Source organism: Mustela nigripes, chromosome 4 (genome assembly GCF_022355385.1).
Source record: "Mustela nigripes isolate SB6536 chromosome 4, MUSNIG.SB6536, whole genome shotgun sequence".
Classification (NCBI taxonomy): domain Eukaryota; kingdom Metazoa; phylum Chordata; class Mammalia; order Carnivora; family Mustelidae; genus Mustela; species Mustela nigripes.
Window position 1 is genome coordinate 89,249,299 of NC_081560.1, and position 23,667 is coordinate 89,272,965.

The 23,667-nt window shown below is 49.1% G+C and overlaps 2 protein-coding genes across 3 annotated transcripts in view; one reads left to right on the top strand and one right to left on the bottom strand.

Moving 5' to 3' along the window:
* Nucleotides 1-2,174, top strand: part of HBP1 (HMG-box transcription factor 1) — a 29,556-nt gene extending 27,382 nt beyond the window's left edge. For both annotated transcript variants that reach the window (XM_059397032.1, XM_059397033.1), the window contains exon 11: nucleotides 1,088-2,174. In XM_059397032.1, coding sequence (XP_059253015.1) covers nucleotides 1,088-1,105 — 18 coding nt within the window. In that variant the 3' untranslated portion in view covers nucleotides 1,106-2,174. The remainder of the gene's footprint in view (nucleotides 1-1,087) is intronic.
* Nucleotides 2,175-2,449: 275 nt separating this feature from the next.
* The window catches only part of COG5 (component of oligomeric golgi complex 5), a 300,872-nt gene continuing 279,654 nt past the window's right edge, over nucleotides 2,450-23,667 (bottom strand). The window contains exons 19-22 of the mRNA XM_059397031.1: nucleotides 19,645-19,721; nucleotides 10,216-10,342; nucleotides 9,667-9,746; nucleotides 2,450-3,086 (exon numbers count right to left, since the gene is read on the bottom strand). Coding sequence (XP_059253014.1) covers nucleotides 2,972-3,086; nucleotides 9,667-9,746; nucleotides 10,216-10,342; nucleotides 19,645-19,721 — 399 coding nt within the window. The 3' untranslated portion in view covers nucleotides 2,450-2,971. The remainder of the gene's footprint in view (nucleotides 3,087-9,666; nucleotides 9,747-10,215; nucleotides 10,343-19,644; nucleotides 19,722-23,667) is intronic.

Sequence of the window (23,667 nt, forward strand, 5' to 3'; positions counted from 1 at the left end):
CTGGGTGGCTCAGTGGGTTAAGCCACTGCCTTCAGCTCAGGTCATGATCTCAGGGTCCTGGGATCGAGTCCCGCATCGGGCTCTCTGCTCAGCAGGGAGCCTGCTTCCTCCTCTCTCTCTCTCTCTGCCTGCCTCTCTGCCTACTTGTGATGTCTCTCTGTCAAATAAATAAATAAAACCTTTAAAAAAAAAAAAAAAAAGAAGAATGTTTATCCAGAAACGTTGAGGTGGAAAAATAATTTTGGAATGGTAGGATTTTTAGTTGGGTTGAAAGTTGGGTATAACCAACTCAGTAGTACGGTACAAAATCTTTCTAATTTGGGGGTGACATGTCCCAGGAGCTTTTTTTTTCTAGGACACATTAACTTTCCTGGGGCCTTCTGACATTTGCACAGAACTTCTAGATTAAAAACCTCAGGAAGGAGAAGAAATAGGCCTAGGAAGACTCTACTAAATGAATTCACACCATAATAACACAGCCTTGGATGGAGCGGATTCTTACAATGTTTCCATTACTAGGCTAGCAACTTTTGAGTTGTGTTTTTAGATTAATTCTGAAGAAAACTTCACATGATAGAACAGAGTGAGCTCAATTTGAAGTACCATTTAAAAATGAAGGGAAGACGTCCTTCGCAGCGGGAGGACTAGTCAAAGAGGTCTTACGTCCGTTTTGTGGAGTTACGAGTGACTTTTTCAAGTAACATGCAGTTCATAATCGCTTACGTGTATCAGGAATTTCTTGGTAAAGCAGCAGACGGTGGTCCGACTCCAGTAGAAGAGGGCGGCTCAACTGGTTTTTTGAACTTATTACCTTAGACTTGGGTGTGGTAGGACTTGGCCTGGATCGCCTTCCTTTGCTCCTCTTCGCTCTTCCTAACCCATCTCTTCTCACTGTTTTCATACATTTTTCTGGATGCCTGAGCTGTTGGGTGTTACCACACTTTAAAAAAGAATTGTCCCATTTGAAAAAGTGATCTTTTTTAAAATAGTAAGTTTATAAACATTCTGTTCTCCATCTTAGCTTTCGTTTGTAGAATTACTGTGTATTGATTGGTAAACATTCGCTGTGTTCATTTTCTCTCCACAGGGCTCGCAGCAGCATTAAGCCAGGATGTCCTGCTTACGTTCTTAAGTCTGTAGTTGCAGAAACACTGTTGACGGAGGGACTTAAGAAGATCAAGGTGTCACCATTTGTCCTGAATTCGTGTCACCATAAGATACTGATAGCATTGAGTCTTGAAATGATTTAATAATATGAGTGAGGATTTGCTTTCTCCATTAGAGCATTAAGTAAGCTAAAACTATCAACATTGTAAACCAAATTGCCTTATTTTTCTTCCAAACTTCATATATGTCTATCAGGTAATATAGGCTTGAAAATTGATATCCTGTGGTGCTAAAGTACAGTAGAAAGAGAGGAGAGTGTATACATGTTTTATTTTAAATTGTACAAAGGGGGAATTTAAAAATATGTAACTGCTGTTTATACATTGGCTCCTTACTGCTTATTAATCTGTAATGTACACATAGTGGAAGGAACAGAGCCGGGAGCTGGCCTTTCCTCGAGCAACCACCGCATGGCCCAGCCTCTGTGCCAAACCCGGGAGCTCCTCGTCCAGCCAGGGCCGCGAGGCTCCCAGAACGCGGCCGGTGCGCGGTGTCGGCGTCCCAGCACGCACACCGCCTGCCACAGGGCTTCCCGGGCACGCCGGGTGGCAGCACCCCCCCAGGACTTCGGGCGGAGGCCTTGCGCAGGGGCCCGGTCAAGCTAGTTAATAGCATTGGGATATAGTCACTGTCATGGTGCTGTTAACAGTTGACACCATTGTATTGTTTAACTTTGTGTTCTGTATCTCCTCAGCCACATATCTTAAATATCTTGTTTGTCATCCTATGTGTATGGTGGGGGCAGACTTTGCACTTACTGCAGTGCGACACGTGCACTTTACTTTCCCTCCAGCTGTCTGAGGTGAGAGCGCACACGCTTTTGCTCTGAGCTACAATCATGGCTTTTCATGTTACTTACCAAGTGGTGTTTCTGATTAGGAATCACAGCTGTAAAATTGATTTCAGTTCATTATACTTCTTCATGATGTTGCCCCTAAATTTTGCACACTATATTCTTGTATATTATTTCAAATAAAATGGAAAAAAAAAAAAGCCTGTTTATCTCAGACTTCTGATTGAACTTGACTGAACTTTATGTCTGAGTCAGAACAACAGGTGCAGGGCATGGAAAATATATTAAGAAGTTGCTGATGGGGTTTTTAAACATTAAATTAAAAACAAAATGTTAGTGACAGGTCATGGTCAATGGAAAAACAAGGATCTAGATTATCTATGTGTAAGGTCTTTGTAGACCAAAAATTGTTTTTAACTTGACATCTCTGCTACAAAGTTGAAGAGCCAGCCCCCAAAGCCTGCTTTTAATAAAATGACACACACAGTATAAAGATAGGCGTGCTCTGTCTTTATTAAAGATACTGTAAGAGAGACTTAACGTATGACCCTATGTCTTAGCTTTGGGAGATACCAGCGGTTCCCAGACTTCACTGCATATTGGAAACACCTGGGGATGTTTTTAAAAACTAATGCCTGGTTCCCACCCCCAGAGGTGTCACCAGGGGTGCACAGGGGGCATCAGGATTTCGAAAGCTTTCCAGCAGCGACTCTGATGTGCAGTCGGATTTGGAAGTCACTGGGCTACACACCTGGTGAGGGCAAAGGTTAATTGGGAGCAGCGGGGTATTTGTAACTTGATCAGATCCCTCTAAAAGCAAAAGTAAAATTTTGACATTTTACGCTAAAAGGAGATGGGCTGAAGAGGTAATATAACAGAAGATAACAGGGAATACAGAGAGGCGGACTACAGAAAGCAGTGGATGGCAGCTGGTTCTAGAGCCCACGTTTCTCAGGCGAACTGCAGCTTGGAGCTGGGGCTGTGCGAGGGAGATTGGGAAGTAGTGCCGGGTCACTGGAGAGCAGACATGGCTTTCTGAAGCAGCTGCACCATTATGGGATAAACTGGTGCAAATTCTTTGCCTTCTCTACTTCTTACTGATTGAACGTAAGCTTCCAGAGTTCCCCTGAAAACAAAAATGAAAACAATGTCCAATAAAACCACTTAGCGGGTTACCAATGTATAAAAGCAGCCCATTTCTGGAATCGCTGTGTCCAGTTCCACAAGCTAAGTGACAAAGTGACAGCCTTCAAATGTCTGGTGGTAGCATTCCCATGGCTACCGCCTTAGTCCAGGAACACCGTTCCTCTGTGTTGTACTCCGTGGTCTCCTCACACACAGGCTCTGCGGCCGCGGGTTCTCCGTTTCCCTTCCCTTCTTCCCGGGTGCAGGCAGCCTGTGCTGTTCCACAGAGCTCACCAGGGGGAGCCCGCCGCCGCCGGTCAGCGCGCTCAGGGGCGCGGCGGGACGCGGCTGCCACACACGCGGTCACGGTCAGCCGGGGCGGTGCCTCAAACCCCCTGACCTGGAGGAAAGGAAGAACCCCCAGGGAGACGGTACTGCCGCTGGGCTCGGAGTTTCAGCGACTTCTGGGATGAGGTTGTGTGACTTTAGTCAGGAGGGTGCGCTACCAGCGGTTAAAACCATGACGGGGGTCTGCGTTGGGTCGGGGACCCGCGAACCCGCGAACCTGCCCGGCCCGGCGGAGCGCGGCGGCCGCTCACCGCCCGCGGCTTCCCGGCCACAGCCGCAGGCGGACCCGCCGGCCGGGCCCGCGGGGCCTACACCACCTGCCGTCTGCACCTTTATGGAGAAAGTTCTCTAATCTCGGAACCGCATGATCTGTTTAAGTGTTGTATCATGTTTAACTGGAGCTAAGAATGGTTGAAAGATTTTATTAGTCTATTTACGCCCCAAGTGGAACAGTAAAATTTGTCATAGTCCTACCGTTCCAAGTTTCACGCTGAGATGAGATGAGCGCGTTTCTACAAAGAGGTGTTACTAATACCTCCACTCGCTCACGGACGCGGTGTCAAGTCTAACACGGAACTCGTAAGCGGTTTTTCTCCTCCTAAACGCTGCGCATACTGACCCCCGGTCAGATGTGCCCATTATTGCTCGCTCTGGCCCCGCCCCCCCCTTCATGGCCCTGCTGTGACCCGTAACGGAGTTCCCGGTCTCATGTCCACTCCGACCTCCCTCCTGACTTGCTCCGTCTGTGTTGTGGGCAGCATTACCCGGCTTCTCTCACGTGCCCTGTCAGAAACAAACTCCTGTCAGAAACAGGGCACTCCAAACCCCAAGAACAATCGGCACCGGGGAGAAGCCTCCTGGAAGCCCGGGGCTCTGGGAGACAATGATGCGCAGGTGGGCGCATCAACCGGAACCGTGGGCCACCCGTGGGGGACCCTGCTAATGGGAGGGACCGTGGGGTGGGTGGGAACTCTCTACCTTTTCAAATATGCTGTGAGCCTAAAACTACTCTAAAAAAGAAAGTCTAGGGGCGCCTGGGTGGCTCAGTAGGTTAAGTGTTTACTTTCTGCTCATGTTCTGATCCCAGCGTCCTGGGATGGAGCCCCGCATCGGGCTCCCTGCTCAGAGGGGAGCCTGCTTCTCCCCCCTCCCCTGCTCATGCTCTCTCACTATCTCTCTCCCAAATAATTAAATAAAACCTTAAAAAAATAAAAAATAAATCTATCCAGGCGCCTGGGGTGGGGGCTCAGTTAGTTAAGCGTTCCACTGGTCATTACCACTCAGGTCATGATCTCCTGGCTGTGGGATAGAGCCCTGCTTGCATCAGGCTCCGTGCTCAGTGGAGAGTCTGCTTCTCTCCCCCTCTCTCTGCCTCCTCCCCAGCTCATTCTGTCTCAAATAAGCAGCCTTTTAAAAAAACATAAATTTTAACAATTTCAGAAAAAAGTCTATCAAAAAAAGAAAAGAAACTTGGGGAAAAACCCTTCAGGGTAGTGTTCTGCCCCCCATCTCCTATTTCAGCAGAGGCCCCCACCCCGCGAGCCTCTATCTGAAGTCCTCTTTTCATCTTCCTCACATTTTTTTTTTTTTTTAAAGATTTTATTTATTTATTTGACAGAGAGAGATCACAAGTAGGCAGAGATTTAGGCAGAGAGAGAAGGGGAAGCAGGCTCCCCACTGAGCAGAGAGCCCGATACGGGGCTCGATCCCAGGACACTGGGATCATGACCTGAGCCGAAGGCAGCGGCTTAATCCACTGAGCCACCCAGGTGCCCCTCACAGATTTTTTTTTTTTAAAGATTTTATTTATTTATTTGACAGATAGAGATCACAGGTAGGCAGAGAGAGAGAGAGAGAGGAGGAGGCAGGCTCCCTGCTGAGCAGAGAGCCCGATGCAGGGCTCGATCCCAGGACCCTGGGACCATGACCTGAGCTGAAGGCAGGGGCTTTAACCCACTGAGTCACCCAGGTGCCCCTTCCTCACAGATTTCTACCCCCAGTCCCTCCTCTCCCCTCGGCTTCCATCTCAGTCCTGTCGTGTGCTGCCCCGATACCTGGCGCCGCCTCAGAACACGCTGCGCCATGAGGCCAGCGTCTACACTCGCCACCCACGGAGCACCAGCTTCATCGTGACCTCCCTGCTGGCCTGTGCTGCTGCGGGCTTCTAGGTGGTTCGCTGTGGCCTAAAAACACCTTTGAATCGTGCTTCCATTGTTTGTGTTACTTATACAGGAGCAGAGCAGCCTCCCCCCACTCGTGACCCCGAGCCCGACCCCGAGGCCCACCGGGGAGAGTTCCCATGAGCGGCCAGCATCTCGCTGAAACAAAGCCGTCTCTGCCTACCAGGGTGGGGCTGCGAGAGGGCCCTTTGTCTCCCACCACACAGCCTCTCCCCACTTTCCCGAGACCCATCCATCCTTCAGAGGCCTTTCTCAGCTCTCGTCCTTTGTTTTGGGAGGCTCTTCCGGGCCGTCTTCCCTGCAGGGCACTCTGCTAGGGGACAGCTCTAAGGCCTTCGTTTTGACAGAGCCTCTTCTAACTCCAGGCAGCACGACAGAAACCCCCTTGGAGCCCTGAGAACTGGTGAAAAAGGTCTAAGACTGCGGCATCAAGAGCTGGGGCTTCGTGGGACCCTGCACTGTGGGATTCCTGCCGGCCGGCTCCAGGCTCTGTTCGAGGCAGGACTTGCGGTCAGCGGTGTGGACGGTCAGCGGTGTGGACGTCAGGCTCTGCCCTATTACTGAGTTGTGCGATCCTGGCTCCTTTGTGAGCCTCTTTGCTCAAACACCCACATGATACACTTATGAGAATTAAGACTGTACTGGGAAGCAGCTGGCGCTCTTCTAGGAACATCTCTGGACCCATAAGGCGCTCAAACACAGTTCTCCCACCAGGCTTCCAGCGGGCATCAGCACACCGTGCCTAAGCATCCACTACACCACAAGGACCTGGTTGGTGCCTGGTCAGTTTCCCTCCCAGGAACGTAACTTCATGTGGAGCGGTGGGGCTGTTTCGTTCCTTTATGCAGCCCCAGGATGTAGTGCCTGACTGATGCATGATCGGTAAATTTTTAAAAATGAATCAGAAATACAGGAAGATAAACTGTAATGAAAAGCAATGACAGGAGTGCAGAACAAAGTGAATAAAGGGGAAACGGCACTGTAGGGTTCACAAAAGCAGCAGCTACATGAAAAATGAAATTTCATGCTCTTAGAAAATAATGTTTTGGAGACGCCTTAGTTCATGTCAGAGCTGAACCTTCGTGAAGGGTTTATTTATAAAAATCTTGCTGCTTTTAGTAATATTTGTCAAGTTGCTATGGCATCCTGGGCAATCGCCCCACTCCCAAAATGTAGCCCCTGCAGACTCGTACACAGGACAGAAATCCCCAAGGGCTCGGGCTGTCTTTGACACAGCGGTGTCTACACAGCAGTCTAAGATATCAGTACACTGAAATTCACGGAAACTGCGGTTGATCTGAAGTGAATGAGTTAGATCCACTGTAATAAAGGAACGAAAATCAACTTCACTTCATTTGCATTCAAAAGGACAAGACATTACGTAAACTACACGATATGCAGAAGAAAGTTGAGAAACAAGCTCGGTTAGTTTTTTGGTATTCATGAAAAACACCATCAGAACTAGAGGGAGAAAAACAGATTAAAGCTACCCTCCCACATAAAATCAGAACAGGATTTTCAAGCAATTATTAAATAACTTCATTTGCTTGAGCAAAACATCAGCTTTCTTGGAAGTCAGGCCAAGCATTATGTAAGAGTTAGTCTCAAGTCTCGTTTGTCATCAAAATGAGCAGATTGTTAGTTATCCTTATTGAAAAAAATAAAGCACAGGAATTGCACAGCTAGTAGAGGAAAGACTGGTGGTAACACGGCAACACGGCTCAGTGTGCTATAAACCAGCCAAGTAGAGGTTTTTATGGGACACAAAATCCATTTCTGTCGGGCATTAAGTATGAAATCTGTCAAAGACTTAAAGATCTACCACCTGCCTTCAGAGCCAAGAAAGCCCCTGACTCCCCCAGGCCCTGTCCTCACTCTCGGTTCCGTCCAGGCACCCAGGCCACAGGTATCTAGTGTGACAGGGACACCAGGAGGGGAGACCAAACGTTCCTCTCATCAGCCGGGATCCTGCTGCTCCGCAGAAGGGCCGAGGAGCTGGGATGGTTCTGGGCCTGCAGGCCCTGGGCCATAGAGGGAGGACAGAGGGTCCCCAGCCGCATCTGGTGGGGACAGCTGTCCCACCATTGAACAGATAAACAGCACCGAAGGGCCAACAAAGCTCTTCAGCATTTCTGACACGGTGAAGGAGCGGAGGAGGAGAGTGCCGTGGTAAGAGCTGCGGCCCCACGGGAGATGGGGAGAAGCCTCCCCTCGCCCCACCTCTGCAGAGCCAAGGCATCAGTCCTCCTCTTTGCTGGACACTCACTCAGCACCCACAGGGCCCCAGGCCCTCCCTGAGGCTGCCGCCCCTGCCTGGTGGGCGCGGAGGACCCCCAGCGGGCTCCCACTCACACCACCTGCCCCACGAGTCAGCGAGTCCTCCGATTTTAACAGGATCGTGACTAGTACCCATTCACGCTCTTGAGAAACATCTGGTGTCGAAAGGAAACAGAAAGGCAGGCAGAGGAGGCTTCACTGTTCGCCACGCACTCAGCGGCAGCCGAGTCTCCTGACCTGGCCTCTTTATGACAACTGAGCATACTGTGCCGGGGGGACCGAGGAGCACGCGGCAGGGTCTCCCCAAAGGTCAGAACAAAAATACTGACATTTAAAGAGCAACAGTCACCCTGGGCTTATCTACAGGGGAAAGAAGTTCATCTAGTGCTGCTTCGGCTTGCACGGACCAAATTAGTTTTGCAGTAATAGATAAGAAAGAACATTCTCTAGGACAAAGCTCCTCTCCTTGCCAGCAGCCTGGGCTGTGGTAGGAGCACGGTGGTTTGGAATCCCCCCCAGAGGACTCAGTGTGCTGCCCGGGCCTGGAGGTCCTGACAGCCGGCGTGTGTGACAGATAGGCCTTATTTTAAAAGCCTGACAGTGCCTCTGAGCATGATTTTCAGTTGCTAAATATAGGCTTAGCAACAGCACTGGTGATGAAATCACTCAGGAGACATTTTCAAGAGAAGCAAAAGCAAACAGATTTGTGATGTGCCCACAGCAGGACAACTGTTGTAGATGAACTCCTTCCAGCTCGCTAAGACACACAGGAGCCCTGTTCAATTAACCTCCTCCTGACTCCTCCTCAGCCCAGAGTGCTGCAGCTTAGCCTGTCTTTGAGACTCCGCAAAAGCATCCACCCAGACACCACAAATCTCCGAGTTAGCCCCAGGCCAAGTCTCTCCTCTATCCCTAAAGCCCCTCCCAGGGCAGCTCAAATTGGCCCCTTGCACTGACAGGAGGCGCCTCTGACCTCCTGTCCCAGTTCTGGGCCCGGATGCTCACAGCTGGGATAATGGGCTCCTTGCCCACCCTGGCTCTGGACACCGAACCCGAGGGCTTGGGCTCCCTCCCAAAAGCCACCACACTTGTGTTTCTCCACCGTCCCTCCTGGCCTCCTCCTTGGTGGAGTCTCAACCTTGGCTGTGCTGCAGACCTGCCCAGGAAGCTTTAGGAAATCCCAGGGCCGAGCGCCTGCCCTGGACATTCTGAGGTGGCTGAGGGGCTGGCCTGGACACCAGGCTCTCTCCAAGCTCTGTGAGGGATTCTCCTGTGCGTGTGCGCTGGGGCACCATCCTGCCCCATCAGCCCCTCTCCACTCCCCTGCCCTGCTTTGGGGAACCCAGGTTATGCGGCTTTCGGAGGTCTTTCAGAAGTACGACTGACTGAGATTTGGAGAACAAGGGTGATGGGAGTTGCATGATGTCACAAAGGTTTCTCGAGGTTGGCCACTATGTGACAGTGACATCCCAACATGAAGCAGAAAATGGGGACCTACAGCAAGGAGTCTCTTTGTCGCCGGCCCCCATTCTCAAACCCAGGGTGCACAGATCCTGGGCTGAGTGGGGCATGGGGCAGCCCACAGCCATGTGAAGATGTGAGAATGAACGACCCTGTGGGGTGCTCTGGGCACATGGTGCCACCGAGGGGGCCCGGCCACAAGGAGGCGCCACCGTGTGTCCACCCACGCGCTGCTCCTCCCTCCTCCCGGGCGCATACCCCCCTCTAGCCTGCGGGCTGCTAGACACACAGGTGTCCTAGGGGCGCACGCCTTACCTGATGAGGAGGAGCCGGTCCTTTTCAGACGGGTGGTCATCCAGCCACTGGGAGAAGCGTGCATGGGACCATTCTGCCCTCTGCAGGGTTGAACACAAATCAGAGAAGACAAAGTGCATCAACATTCTTCAATGGATAGTACGTGGCACAAGCAATCTCAAGGATTCCCAAGGTGAAATCACCCAAACACCTGCCTGAAGGAAGGTGGCAAGCCTGTGGTGCACCTTCTTGGCTCCCAAGGAACTTTCTGGATTAGCCACTGGCAGGAGGGCTAGCAAAAGTGGGGCCTCCATCAGAAAAGCTTTACAAACATGAGTTACTTGAGCCATTACACTTAGAAGGTGAATTCGGGCTTCCTCGGGTAATTTGCACAGTGCTGAGAGAGTCCCGCTGGGGGTGGGGACTCTCCTTCTTGAATCACTCACTTCCAAGCCAGGGATTCATGACCAAGTAAGGCAAGAGAAGGCCAGGAACGCAGTCCGTGAGTGGGGCTCTGGATTTACGGACTGAAGAGGGACCTGTAAGAGCATTCTGGCTTTACTTTATTACCTGAAAAGGGGACTTCAGCTCAGCGGGTGCTCTGGTAAACAAAAACTGAATAATGATGCTGAACGGAATAATGTCCCCCAGTGCGGGGCTGCTGGCCACATGCTCGCTTGTCTGGAAGAGCAGCGGTCTAAAAGAAGAACACGCAGTGGTTATTTCACATTGTTCAACCCTGAAAGAGGTGCTCTGCTAGACTAGCGCGTTAGCAGATGGCAGTGGCATAACGGAAGAGCGCTCACCTCGACTGGCGATTCCATAGCCATTTCTTAGTCACCCCCCATTCGGCCTGAAGACAGACAGACACAGACACACAAACACAGCCTGCTGTGGCAGGCTGACCTGCCCTTAACCTCCTTCCTTGGCTTACTGGCCTTCAGGTCTGACTCGATCTCCAGGGGGCTCAGCAAACCCCCCTCTTCGAGCTCATCTGATGACCAGGCCGGAATCAAAGCAACAAAGGAAGCTGCAGGTAGTTATAACCTCCAGCTTCTCAGCACAGTCACAACTTCCAGCTTCCACTTCCCACAAAATCTTCGGGCCATAACCTAATGGGTAAATGTAAACACTGTCTACACCACTTTCAAATGGCAATTATGTCCTGTAGGAACACAATTATTACCTTGCTGAACACCCCATCGAGACCTGTGCCAGCTCCCTTCCAATACATTACACATCTGGAAGGTCAGCCCCCTCTATTTCACAGGGATGTGTGGGCAAATCCACCAGGCACCCGTCACCTACCACCTTTGCCAAAAGGCTGGCAGGAGTAACTGGAAACTTCCATTGACCTCTCCTTGGCTTTGGGCTCTGATAGACAGGAGGTAACTTCAGGCCCAGCCGTGGTGGCTGAATCTGAAGAGGAAAGATGGCAGCGCGGTGCCTCCACCAGGAGCAGAAACGGTTCAGCAGCATGTGAAACAGCTCTGTGTCCTGTGCTCTTCCCTCGCTCGTGCTAATCACTCCCATGCACACAGGAGGCCGGCACAACCCAGAGACCGGCTGCTTCCTCACACAGACAGCAAGGTTTCATGTCAACAGTCAGGAGTGCGCTCAACAGGCAGGTGGTTCTCACTGGATCCAGACTAATCTTCGATTTTTTTTTTTTAAAGATTTATATTTATTTATTTGAAAGACAGGGAGAGCGAGAGAGATCACAGAGGAAGAGGGAGAAGCAGACTCGCTGCTGAGCAGGGAACCCGATATGGGGCTTGATCCCAGGACCCTGGGATCGTGACATGAGCCTGAAGGCTGACACTTGACCATCTGAGCCACCTGGGCGACCTCTTGGAATGTCTTTATATTAACTATTCCGTAAATGAAATCTATCTCTGGTAAGGATTTTTCTAATTTCAAGTATTTTCTCAAATAACATAATCCTTTAATTTCTTTAGTTACTGTGGACACTTTTCAGGACATTTGTGTCGTCCATCACCAACAACCCATAAAGCTGCACACTGGGCCCTCCAGCGTTGGTGGCGGGGGGTGAGGGCCATCCTCATGTATACCCCTGAGGCTGCGGCACCCCTGCCCTGCCGATCCCCAAGGCCCCAGTCATCCGGCAGCCGGGCAGTAGGCAGTGAGTCGGCACCTAGGAAGGTACGAAGCGGTTGCTGAGGGCGGTTCGGCATGCTCAGCGGGCACCCCGGAAGTCGCCATGCGTGGGCGGCGGTGTCCATCTGGCGAGGGCACCAAGATTAACCACCACAGCAGCTGCCATGTGCAGCATGCACCATTTGCGATTCCTGCAGATGACCCTACGAGGTCGGTAGTGTCCTGCCCCCATCCTGCATGTAGGTAAACTGAGGGGCAGAGAGAACACAGAAACCTAGAAAAGAGAAGAGTAAGGATTCGAACCCAGACAGCCTGGCTCTTAATTTTGCCATGTAGCCTCTTTGAGGATTATCAGCTGTAACCACGACTAGACCTGTTTTCAGAGCAGAGGGACTTCTCAGTGGGGAACAGAGAATCCCGGAAGAAGTACAATTTCTTTTTTTTTCTTTTTTTTTTTTTTTTTAAAGATTTTATTTTATTTATTTGACAGAGAGAAACCACAAGCAGGCAGAGAGGCAGGCAGAGAGAGAGAGAGGAGGAAGCAGGCTCCCTGCTGAGCAGAGAGCCCGATGCGGGACTCGATCCCAGGACCCTGAGATCATGACCTGAGCCGAAGGCAGCGGCCCAACCACTGAGCCACCCAGGCGCCCTCTTTTTTCTTTTTTTTTAAGATTTTATTTATTTATTTGACAGAGAGAAATCACAAGTAGGCAGAGAGGCAGGCAGAGAGAGGAAGGGAAGCAGGTCCCCTGCTGAGCAGAGAGCCCGATGTGGGACTTGATCCCAGGACCCCGAGATCATGACCTGAGCCAAAGGCAGCGGCTTAACCCACTGAACCACCCAGGCGCCCAAGAAGTACAATTTCAATTGTGAACAACTCCTGGAGAAAAGCCCGAGAAAAGGGAATGCTTACAGGATACCCCTGGAAGGACAGGCAGTCATTATTTCTTTGGGGGACCCCAAATTCTCTCAAAGTGGCCCTCCAGTCACCTATGTACCTCAACCATATCACACAGTTTCCACCTGGCCTGACCTTCCGATCCTGCCAGGCAGTGAGTGGGACTGTCTTAAAGGCCTCTGGACACAGACTCGGGGTTGGCGTGGGGATGGAGCCCAGCTGGTCCCACTTCCCCAGCGGCAGTGCTTAGACAGCTCTAGCCCCGGCCCCCGGGTGCCCAGCAGCTGCCATTCCCAGAGAGCTCCCCGGAATGGCAATTCCAGCTGGTGTCCGAACAGTCTGCTTCCCGCATCGGGGACAAGGCTGCTCTGGCTCGAACTGTAACAGGGCAAAGAGGCAGTGGGGAGGGGTCCCTGCCTGGGGTCACAGGCTCATCCTGCAGGCCCGGCCTGGCTGACAGCTGCCATGAGGGATGTGGGGACACACAGCTCGGGTCTTCCTGAGCCTTCTTTGCCTCTCTGGCCCAATGAGGCTTTCCCCTCGCCCCAGGAAAGCTCACTCTGCCTATGCCAGCTGATTTGGCAGGCTTCCTCTTGAATCCTAGTCCACGACAGGAGGAGACCCTGGGGGGCCAGTCCTATGTGACAGTCCTTGACTTGGGGAGGAGCAGTCACATGGACTCCCTTCTACCTCTCCTATAGGATGACAACTAGACTTTGGTCCCACATCTCTCAGTGCTCTGCACACAGAGTCCTGGATGCAGGTGCTTTAGCATTCAGTCACGGGGAACACGGGACGTGCTCTGAAAACACATGCATTTTTTTCCTTCTGAAAATGAGGATTACACAGCTCATTCAGCCTTTCTTTTACCTTTAGCCCCAGGGAGTTTCAAGTTAAAACAAGAAACATATTGGGGCACCTGGGTGGCGTAGTCGTTAAGTGCCTGCCTTCGGCTCAGGTCATAATCCCGGGGTCCTGGGATCGAGCCCATCAGGCTCCTGCTCAGCAGGAAGCCTGCTTCTCCCTCTCCTACTCCCCACTGCTTGTGTTCTCTCTCACACTGTGTCTCTATCAAATAAAAATCTTAAAAAAAAAAAAAAAGAAATGTCTCTATAGCAATTATATTGCTTTAATAGTCTGAATACTATGCTTTTACTTTCCTCTAATAGATTCTTGATGCAAACTGCAAATGATACAAGGGCGAACAGGGAATGAGGACAGGACAAGAGGGAGGGAGGGAGAGAGGGAGGCTAGCAGCTGACCCCGCTGGCTGATGGGCCCCAATAACCAGGCCTGGTGAAAACTGGTTTGTTTTTAAGTGGGATCTTTTCATCACCTGTCCCTTTGTAGCTCTGAGTCAGAGCAGTTATTTTTCTGCCAAGAGCAAATCTTCCCCTCCAGCCAGTAACAGAACTGCCAAAAGAGCCATGGAGAGCAAAACTGGACTGGATTCCACACCATGCATCACTGGCATAGTTACTTGTAAGCATCACATGCAGACATTTCAGTTCTGGTGCTCATTTTAAGAGCCTGAAAGAACCCAGCATGAGCACTTCCCTTCCCCCTGACTCCAGGTGGAATTTGAAATACTGGCAAGTTAAAAAATAAATCTCCATCTGAGGTGATATAAGGAACAAAAGGAAATTAATTAAGATGTTATAAAACGCAGTTACCCCAAACGCCGCAATACCCTTCTCAGAGAAAAGTGCTGGAGATAGAGCAGCACTTCCGAGGTGAACCCTGGCACACGGCCGGCAGTAGGCAGTCAGAACTCATCATGGAGTAGGTCCTGAGATAATGTCATCTCTGCAGGAGGGACCTCCACGCTGCAGGCCGATTATGAAGTAAAGTGAGACTGTGTGTCCTTATGTCCACATCCGCCGTCAGGGGTGGCCCAAGCCACTCGGCATACCCCATTCCAAACCTTTGGGTGAGGGGCCTGGGAGGGTGGCACGAGCACGGGGAATGTGCACGGGTCCCTGCAACCGGCAGAGAAATGGAGGGAGGGAAGGGAAACACGCGTCCGCCTGGCACAGGACCCATGAGGGCCTCCTTTCTGGAGAGGGGAAGGGAAAGCTGTCGGCTTGCAGGACGGGAACCCAAAGTGTGGCAGTAGGGGCCATGTGGGTCCCCGGGGAACAGAGCAGGAGGCTGATGGCTGTAGGTAAGTCAGGGCTCTAAGTAAAGAGGGAAAGAAAACTCGCGGGTTCCTTTCTTAGGGTCTAGACATCATCAACTGCAGCAGAGCAGGTGGGAAAGGAGGGAAGGTTTCAGGCAGACGTCCTCTAGGAATCACAGTGTACATGTGGCTCAACATTCTTCAGGTATGTTCTGGAAACCTGTGTATACCAGACAGTGGCGAGAGACAGAACTGCAGACATAGCAAGTAGTCACCACTACGGTGGGGTCCCAGATTCTCTTCACACTGACATTCTCCTGGATGGCTCAGATAAGCTCTAGGTGCTATTCTAGAACCAGGGTGAAAACAAACGGGAACTTCTGGAATAAGCTCTGGTTGCGGTGGTGACAAGCACAAGCCTTGGGATCAGGCAGCCCTGGGTCTGGAAGGTAGTTCTGGAACTCCCACATGACGTCCAGACACGCAGCCCTGTCAAGTGACCCCTTTCAGGACCAGTGCCTTCCGGGACACTCTTGCCTCGGAAGTGTGGTGGAGAAGACAAAACCATAAAGTGTCAGGGAACCCTTAGCACAGGCTGAGCACCCCGTGAATGATCCCAGAGGGACTGCTGGAATGAAGGCGGGGCTCAGCTAACTACCCAGCCCTCCCTGTTTGCCAGGTGCTCCTAGCTCTGCCCAAGTATCAGCAAACAAGGAACGAAACCAGGCCCAAGATGGGGCTGCCTTCTGGCTGCAATGCTGAAGTCTGCAACTGGGAACAGAGAACCCAGAAACCTTGGGGAAAGAGCTGTTTCTGGGGATGGACTCACAAGTTACAAAGAAAGGCGGGCATACAGTTGGGGGTCCTGATGCTCGAGCTGGAAGCGGCAGAGACGGCTGCCCTTCCTTCCACAAACATGCTGGTGGAGCGGTGGCATGGCAGGTGACGCCCACTGGGGTCGTAGAAAACCCTCCCACGCCCACAGTTAAAACCAGCAGACACGAATTCTAAACACCAGGGTTACTGCAGCTTCCCTTCTATCACCCCTCAGGCCAAAGGGCCCCCAGAGCAGCCCCTGTCCCCCGATGGCTTTCATCAAAGCTCACATAACTCCCAGCAGAGCATGCTGTGGGCATAGTTCAGGGTCAAAGCTGTGCCCTCTGGAGCAAAGGTGTTGGGGCCTGCGCGAAGGCAGGTCTGTGTCCCTGCACTGGTAAGAGCATGAGGTCCCTCTTCTGTCCCTTGTCTCACAAGCATCTGCACTGAGAATGTCAAGTCAGAGCTTCCAGGCCCCTGGCCAGGCAGAGCTAGGGTAACCACCCTTGCAAACCCCACTTAGGGGACAAGGCCATGCTCCAGAGGGATGGACAAGGATGGGGCCTTGCAGCTCTGAACCTGTGTCTCATGTAGAAATATTGATCACCCAAGGGCAAATCCCTAATGTCAGTGGCATTCTGAGGCCACACTCTGTCCTGGGGAAGAAAACAATTCCGGCTGCCTAAGAAACTCTAATGGATACAGTAGAATGTAAATGTATGCAAGAAGCTTGCTGGCCGAATTCAACAGTCCACTAATATTACTGTCAAGAAGCAGGCACCCTGCAGCAGATGGCTGTGTGATGGGGGGAAGGAGCGCCCGCGAAGGCCTGTGGTGTGGCTGGGTGTCTGGTGGGGTGGGGGCGGGGGGGTGCCGCACCTGCGGTCTGGACTGGAGGGTCTCTGGCTGTCCCTGTCCCTCCCAAAGAGGTCCCTGCACCAGCCTGCTGCCCTCCCCTCTGCAGCCACTGCCTCTTAGCCAGACGTAGGCCAGCCAGCTGGGTTTTGGTGGTTTGCCTGCCTATTTTTCTCACCCCCCCATTACATAATGTTTTAGAATATTTTGTATTATTTATTAACTTCCTTGTTATTTTTAAATAGCAATAACACTACAAGAGGACTTTAAAATATATTTACTGGCTTTTCTAACTGAAAATATAAAACAACCAAGGCAAAAACCATGGAAAATATAGAAAACTTCTAAAGGGAATATCGCTAGTGACAATCCTGCTATCCTCAAATTTTGATGTTTATCCTTCTTGACTTTTCCTCTCCAAACATACACTTATTGACTTAAAAATAGGAAGGATCAGGGCTCCTGGGTGGCTCCGTTGGTTAAGCGACTGCCTTCGGCTCAGGTCATGATCCTGGAGTCCTTCATGGCATCCGGCTCCCTGCTCAGCAGGAAGTCTGCCTCTCCCTTGGACCCTTCCTCCCTCTCGTGCTCTCTCTTTCAAATAAGCATATAAAATCTTTTAAAAAATTTTTAAAAATAAAAGAAATAGTAGGGGTCATATCGTATCTACTGTTGAGTAGCCGGCTTTTCATTTCATGATGCATTACAAATTTATTTTCCCAATTTTTAGACACCGACCAACAATATAACTCGTGAATGGCTACCTACAGCATGAGTGTTTTGAATTACACATTGATCGCTCGTTAATTTCTGAATCCAGACGCAGGTACTAGAAGGTGTCACCACTGGAACTTCAACCGCTCCGTCAGAGAGGGTTCTCCTGAGAGGCCCACGAGGGCTGACGACAGACTCCCTTCTGACAACAGAACTGGCTGACTACAGAACTGGTTTCACGCAAAACTGTCAGAACCCATCTCCCACGCCGTGATAAGACTTTAAAAGCATAGGGATGAAAGCACATCGAAGGGTAAGCACCATTTTAATTCATACATGTGCAATAAACAATGAAACATGGCAGCTGGGGCTATCAAAAATAATAGCCTAATCTTAATATGGCAAATCCCAAATCACAGCTTTCCCACACCTTTTCCCAACCCTGGTTGGTTAATGACCTCCACTGAGCCGGCTGATTCTGTTAACTCAGCATCGATTTGTCACCCAATGGGGATTGCTGGGTTATCATATTACTCAGTAAGTGACTTTACAGGAGTCTTATTGGGGTTATTTTCATGGTACAGGCAGGGAACTGGTAGATCAGTGACCTCAGGACCTCCTAATCACTCAGCCTGTCTGTGTTTGGTACTGCCAAACCCTAACGCTTCAATAAAATACATAAATACTTTTTAAAAGGTCTGAGCTGATCCAAAGATATTATCTGGAAACACGTGTGGTCCAACTTTAAGGCTTTTTAAAAACCCAACTCTGTATAGATGGGCATTTAAGAAAATTGATTCAGTGTCTTGTTTTGGCCTTAAAAAGAACTCTTTGCCAATTACAAATACACAAGACAAAGCATGGGGCTCCCCTTTCAATCAACAACCTTGGATTCTTGTGTTTTAAGTGACATTTAAGTGACTGATTTTTGTACTATCGAAAGCTTGGATGACATAAGACAGTGAAGCAGTCATTTAAAGGACATGCTTCTTATTGATTGCTCTAGTTTCTAGTTCTGAGTCAGTTTTTAGAAAACTGCATGCCTGGAATCTCTTACCTTATCTTTATAAAGAAACAGTCAAAGACCATTATGGTATTGGATATTATGGATAGTTACATCAAGGTTTCCCATCTGGTATGCTGTGGTCACAAAATGGGTTTAAGTATCATGTTTGGTTCCCTTGGCCCTCAGGGTTGGTCATCTTTTTGTATGTATAACATTCTCTGTGCGCCACAATGTGGCAAAATTTGGAAAGTTCTGGTTTATTGAATAAACAGCCCAAACAGTTGTTAATTTATTCAGTGTTCCTTACAATCTAAACCGGTAGGAGGCCTATCTAAGCATTCAGTGCTGAAAAGGATTTTCCCATACACTGGTATATTCTTTTTTTTTTTTTTTTTAAAGATTCTATTTATTTATTTGACAGAGATCACAAGTAGGCAGAGAAGCAGGCAGAGAGAGAGAGAGAGAGAGGGAAGCAGGCTTCCCGCGGAGCAGAGAGCCCGACGCGGGGCTCAACCCCAGGACCCGGAGACCATGACCCGAGCCGAAGGCAGCAGCCCAAACCACTGAGCCACCCAGGTGCCCCGACACTGGTATATTCTTAGTGAATTTGAATTAACATACTGTTTTTCTCTTTGAACTGGTCTCTAGGAAGTTCAACCCTCAATTTTGTGCTCTACTGCATTAGCCATCTTGATCCTAAATTATCTGTACCATTTCTAGTCATTCCCTACATTTCACTGCTAAACTCAATTCTCTTAAGATTCTATTAACAGTTTTGCTATGGAATGTAACTCTGACATTTTTATTTTCATTACAAAAAATTTTTTTTTTTAAGATTTATTTATTTGAGAGAGAGGGAGAATAAGTGAGAGAGAGAGCACATAAGCAGGGGCAGAGTGAGAGGGAGAAGCAGACTCCCTGCTCAGCAGGAAACCTGAAGCCATGAAAGACTCAGTCCCAAGACCCTGGGATCGTGACATAAGCTGAAGGCAGACGCTTAACCAACTAAGCCACCCAGGTGCCCAACCTCTGACATTTTTAGAGGTAGGTTAGAATGAAAATGATAAATGAACAAATGAAAATTTCAGAAAAAAGATGTCTACATAATTACGAACTGCCTGTTATTACTACTCAATGTATTTTGGTAAGAATGGAGAGTAAAAAAAAAAAAAATCCCCTTTAGAGCATAATAAAATTTATCAGCTCAGTCTTGTAAATTTTAACTCAAAAATCATGCACACACGCGCGCGCACACACACACACACACACACACACATCTCTGCACATAATTCTGTATGGGTTTCTGGTTTGAATAATAACTTTTAGGATAAATCACGTGCAATAGCTATTGTGGTAGGTCACAAAACAGCTGAATATTGGCAATTTCATAGAGCTCAACATGAACAGTGGGGAAGGATTTGATGGCTAACAGGATATGGATATATCAACAGCAATAGCAGAACTACGTCTCACCTGAATGACCTCAGCATTCGATAGGACTTTCCTAAATCAGACACTCTTCTGCAGAACGGACCCACAGCCAACTCCATCTGAAACAAGAGAAGATACTCCACAGCATTAATGTGAGAATCCTGCGTCCAACTGGGCTCACATCTGGCTCACAGAAAGTTGCAGACTGCCGTACACCTAATTTCATCTGGACTGTGTGGCACGTTTTAAAAGTCAACTAAATTTAACAAAAGGCATGAACTTAGATGACTTTTGCTTTTATTTACTAAAGGAGCATAACATGAGACCATTCCTTCAAGAATACAGAAAAATATTTTTTGGTTATGCGAAACGAGGAAATTCGGATATTTTCTCCACTGAAAAACTGGAGAAGGGAAGGTTTTTAAGACTGTGCGCCTGTATTTGAAGTAGGCATCACAAGCCTCTTTATATTAAGTAGAAACCATGACAACTCTTAGCAAGCTGGTCCAAGTGATTAGAAGCATGGACTCTGGAGGCAGCACACCTGTCACAACGCCAAGGCTACAGCGACCAGTTGTGTGGCCCTGGACTTCACTTCCCTAAGTTCCAGGCTCCTTGTCTGTCAAAGGGAGACAACGCTAGCTCATGTGGAATTACAAAAACCAAACAGGTGATTTCACAAACCAGTCTGTGCATGGCACCTAGCAACTGCTTGTTCCATGTTGAAAATTATTAACAGTATTTTTCAAACCTTCCCCCTTTTACATTATTAGCAATTAATTTGCTTCTTGACTCAAGAACTGTTGGCTTCACCGCTCTTTATTTTCCTTCTTTGGCTGGAAATTTTACTTGTCATTAAATGGAGTTTTAGGCTCTCTGTTCTTTAGGTTAAGTAAATAAAAAGAAAAATCCGAGGCAATAAAGTCTAGATTCCTCCTAAATTTGAAAGAGCTCCCTAAAGGTTGACTAATTTATCTTCTCATCACTATGTGTAATGTGGTGCCTGGCAACTAATAGGGAGTCAGAAATGTTCATCACATGAGTGATTGTTTAGGTCTCCTCAGATTTGCAGGGGCAGGAGAGCTGAGCAGTATTCTAGAGGGATAACCAACAGGACAGAAGCCCCACTCTCCATTACTTTTTTTCAGACATTTTCTAAGCTGTTTTCTACCAGGGTCCTGTCGATAGCAAGAACAGAGAAATGGTTTGTCATCGGAGTTCCAGGTCTGTGAAAACTTTGCACTTGCTAGATAAAGAACAGAGAGCCTAAAACTTTTTTTTTCAATTCACCATCTTCAAAGATTAAACCAAAAATCCTTTGCCTTAGCATTTGAGCAGCACAGAATGTTACAAAGTTACGATAAGAGAGAATATGACCTTGAACAGCTGTATAATCTATGATGGTACAGATTTCTATGCCAGACTACAATTTCAAAATGTTAGATGTTTAAAATAAATAAGGACCCCCAGCGTCCTGAAAAGCATATTCTTCTGCCAGACTTCCATGAAACAATAAAGGCCATGTTTCCAAAGGGCAGGAGTGTTCCTTTTAGAGGAGGTGACTCTGCAATTAGCTGTGGACACATGAGTGGCAGGTACAAGTGCCTCTCTCCTGCTGCCAGTTTGCGGGGAGCGAGTGGTCAGCTGCAGGTGCAGTGAACTAATTACCAAGTGGTTCCTGCCCCACCGCAGACATTTGGTTAACCACGGGGCATCTCCTGATACTCCCACGGCTCTCCCGCCCTGACACTGTTCAGGAGAAAAGGCAACTGCAATGAAAATATTTATTATTTTCTTTTCTAAATGTATATATTCAGGCAAATATGAAATACATATATACGTATATTTAAAGGGCGCCAGAAGACCTATAAATAGAAACTGCTAGGAGGACCACTGAATCAGTATTTCATGTCAGCTCCACGAGCCATCCTTTCCCACGGGGAAGAAATGAAATTGAGGGGCGGAGGGAAGTGGGTGCTTCAGAGGGCTGGGGTGGGGGAAGGAAGGGACAATTCCCCCCTCCCCCCCCCCAGGCTGTCAGTAGACCCCAGTGGCCTTGAGCAAGCCGGAGTGTTTTAGAATTGCTGTGTGATGAGTGCAGACACAGAGAGCATGTGGTCACAGTAGGAAATTAATTACCTGTAGGAAACCACCTCATGCCCATGACCTGATTCCTAAGGAGACTGTATGTCAGGTACTTCCCTTGCCATGAACCCTCCAGATGGCACCTGGCAACTACTTTCTCCCCCTCACCTGTGCAACAGTGCCAGGAGGGACAAGATAGGATTCCTAAAGAAACCTTTAAACTCTTATCATTGTCTGTCTTTGCAACCGGACCGAATGACAAACTATTCAGCAATCCTAAACCTACGCCACGGGTCTCTTCCTGAGCTTTCTCTTTCTGCTATTTATGCCAGAATGAGTAGGCACTTTTATCACAAGAACACTTAAAACCCAGAGAGGATTTGTGTGTTCTTGATTCCAATGGCCTCAATGGCTGTGTTTCATTTTGAATACAAACTGATAGAACTTTCAATAAGAAGGCAGTCAAAAGGCTTTCTAGTCCCCAGGTGCTGCCTGTTGTGAAAATGAACAACGTTGGGATCATACCTACATGTTTTGACTCACCCGGGGAAAATACACCCAACCAAGCACGGTCCTGAAAGCTGAGGGGTAGCATCACGGGACAGCAGGGGTGGCAAGAGACCACATCAAATTAAACAAAACCCCCAATTCACGGTAATTTTCTTAAAAATGGGGGGGGGCGGCGTAGGTGGATCCTATTTACCAAAGCCACTGGTCACAAACAGGACAGCGCTTCCACCTGTCTCTCCTGTGTCCACAAGCCGCTGGGTGGGGAACCATCCGCAAGGTGAGGGGCTGGGCAGGGTGCTCTGAAAACTGGGACACACTGTCCGGGAGGGAACAAAGGAATCAGCACCCGACAGGCGGTACAGCGACCCATGTCACGGCGGGGGGCTTCACACTGAATAAATGCTGCAGTTTCTCTATTGAAGGAATGGAAAACAGGATGCCCTGGAGCTTAAGTTAGTGGTAAGGACTAATGAGTTTCATTTATCTTACCGGAAGGGACCTGAGAAAAGGGCCAGTGGGTTGCGCAACACTAGAGAGAAGGGGCTCCCGATCAAAGTCTGAATAATGCAGTTTCTGAGGGGGTGGGAGCTCAACATGCCACCAGGGGCTTTGCATTTTGAGCAGGTGCTGGCTGCAGGAGCAAGGGTTATAGGACAATGCCTTCCATCCTTCAGGACTCAGAAGAGAAAACTCGGGCCGAACAGGCTGCCTGGCGCAGCGCCGGCACTCATTTTGGCCATCTCCTGCTCACTGCCACTCTCCTCGGACTGGAAGTGCTGCCTCCAGGAAAGTGACTCAAGAACCAGCTGGAGCGGAATGCAAATCAACTGGTGGGGGAGGGAGGCCCGCTGAGGGAAGAGGAGAGGAAAAGAAAAACAAAATTCAGGAGGAAAGGGGGAGACAAGAGAACAGACGCTCATTTCAGTAGAGCCCACAGTGTTTTTAACAAACAAGAGCAGGACTTGGTGCGTCCTGGTGTTTTCAGTCCCTGAGCAGCCTGTGACCCCAGTAGGGACTTACAGAGAGTCCTCTTTAAGCTGAGGTTTACCTGTAGCATTAATGCAAAGTGTACATGGGCATGAGAAGGAAGCTTCTGAAAATGGGAAAGATCAAAGGAGCAACATTAATGGTAACATTTAATTCCTATTTTTAGGTCTAGGCTACCTAAGGTATATTTCCCAAAGGAATGCTCTTTACTATGGTCTAGTGGCAGGCATATCATTTGAGGATGAAAATGACTAATTCTAGACCAATTAGTATGCAAAGAGCCCAGCTCTTGAAACACTCAACAATGTACCTGTTCCTTCTGGACAGGTATGAATGAGTCTGACAACCACCCTCCATACAAGGAGTCTCCCACATCTGCTCCTTGGTGTGGGAATAATGAATCCAGACTCGCTCCCAGATACACACAGGAATAAACAAGAACATTAAATACAACTACCTTTATTAGCTGGGAGATCTGGCATA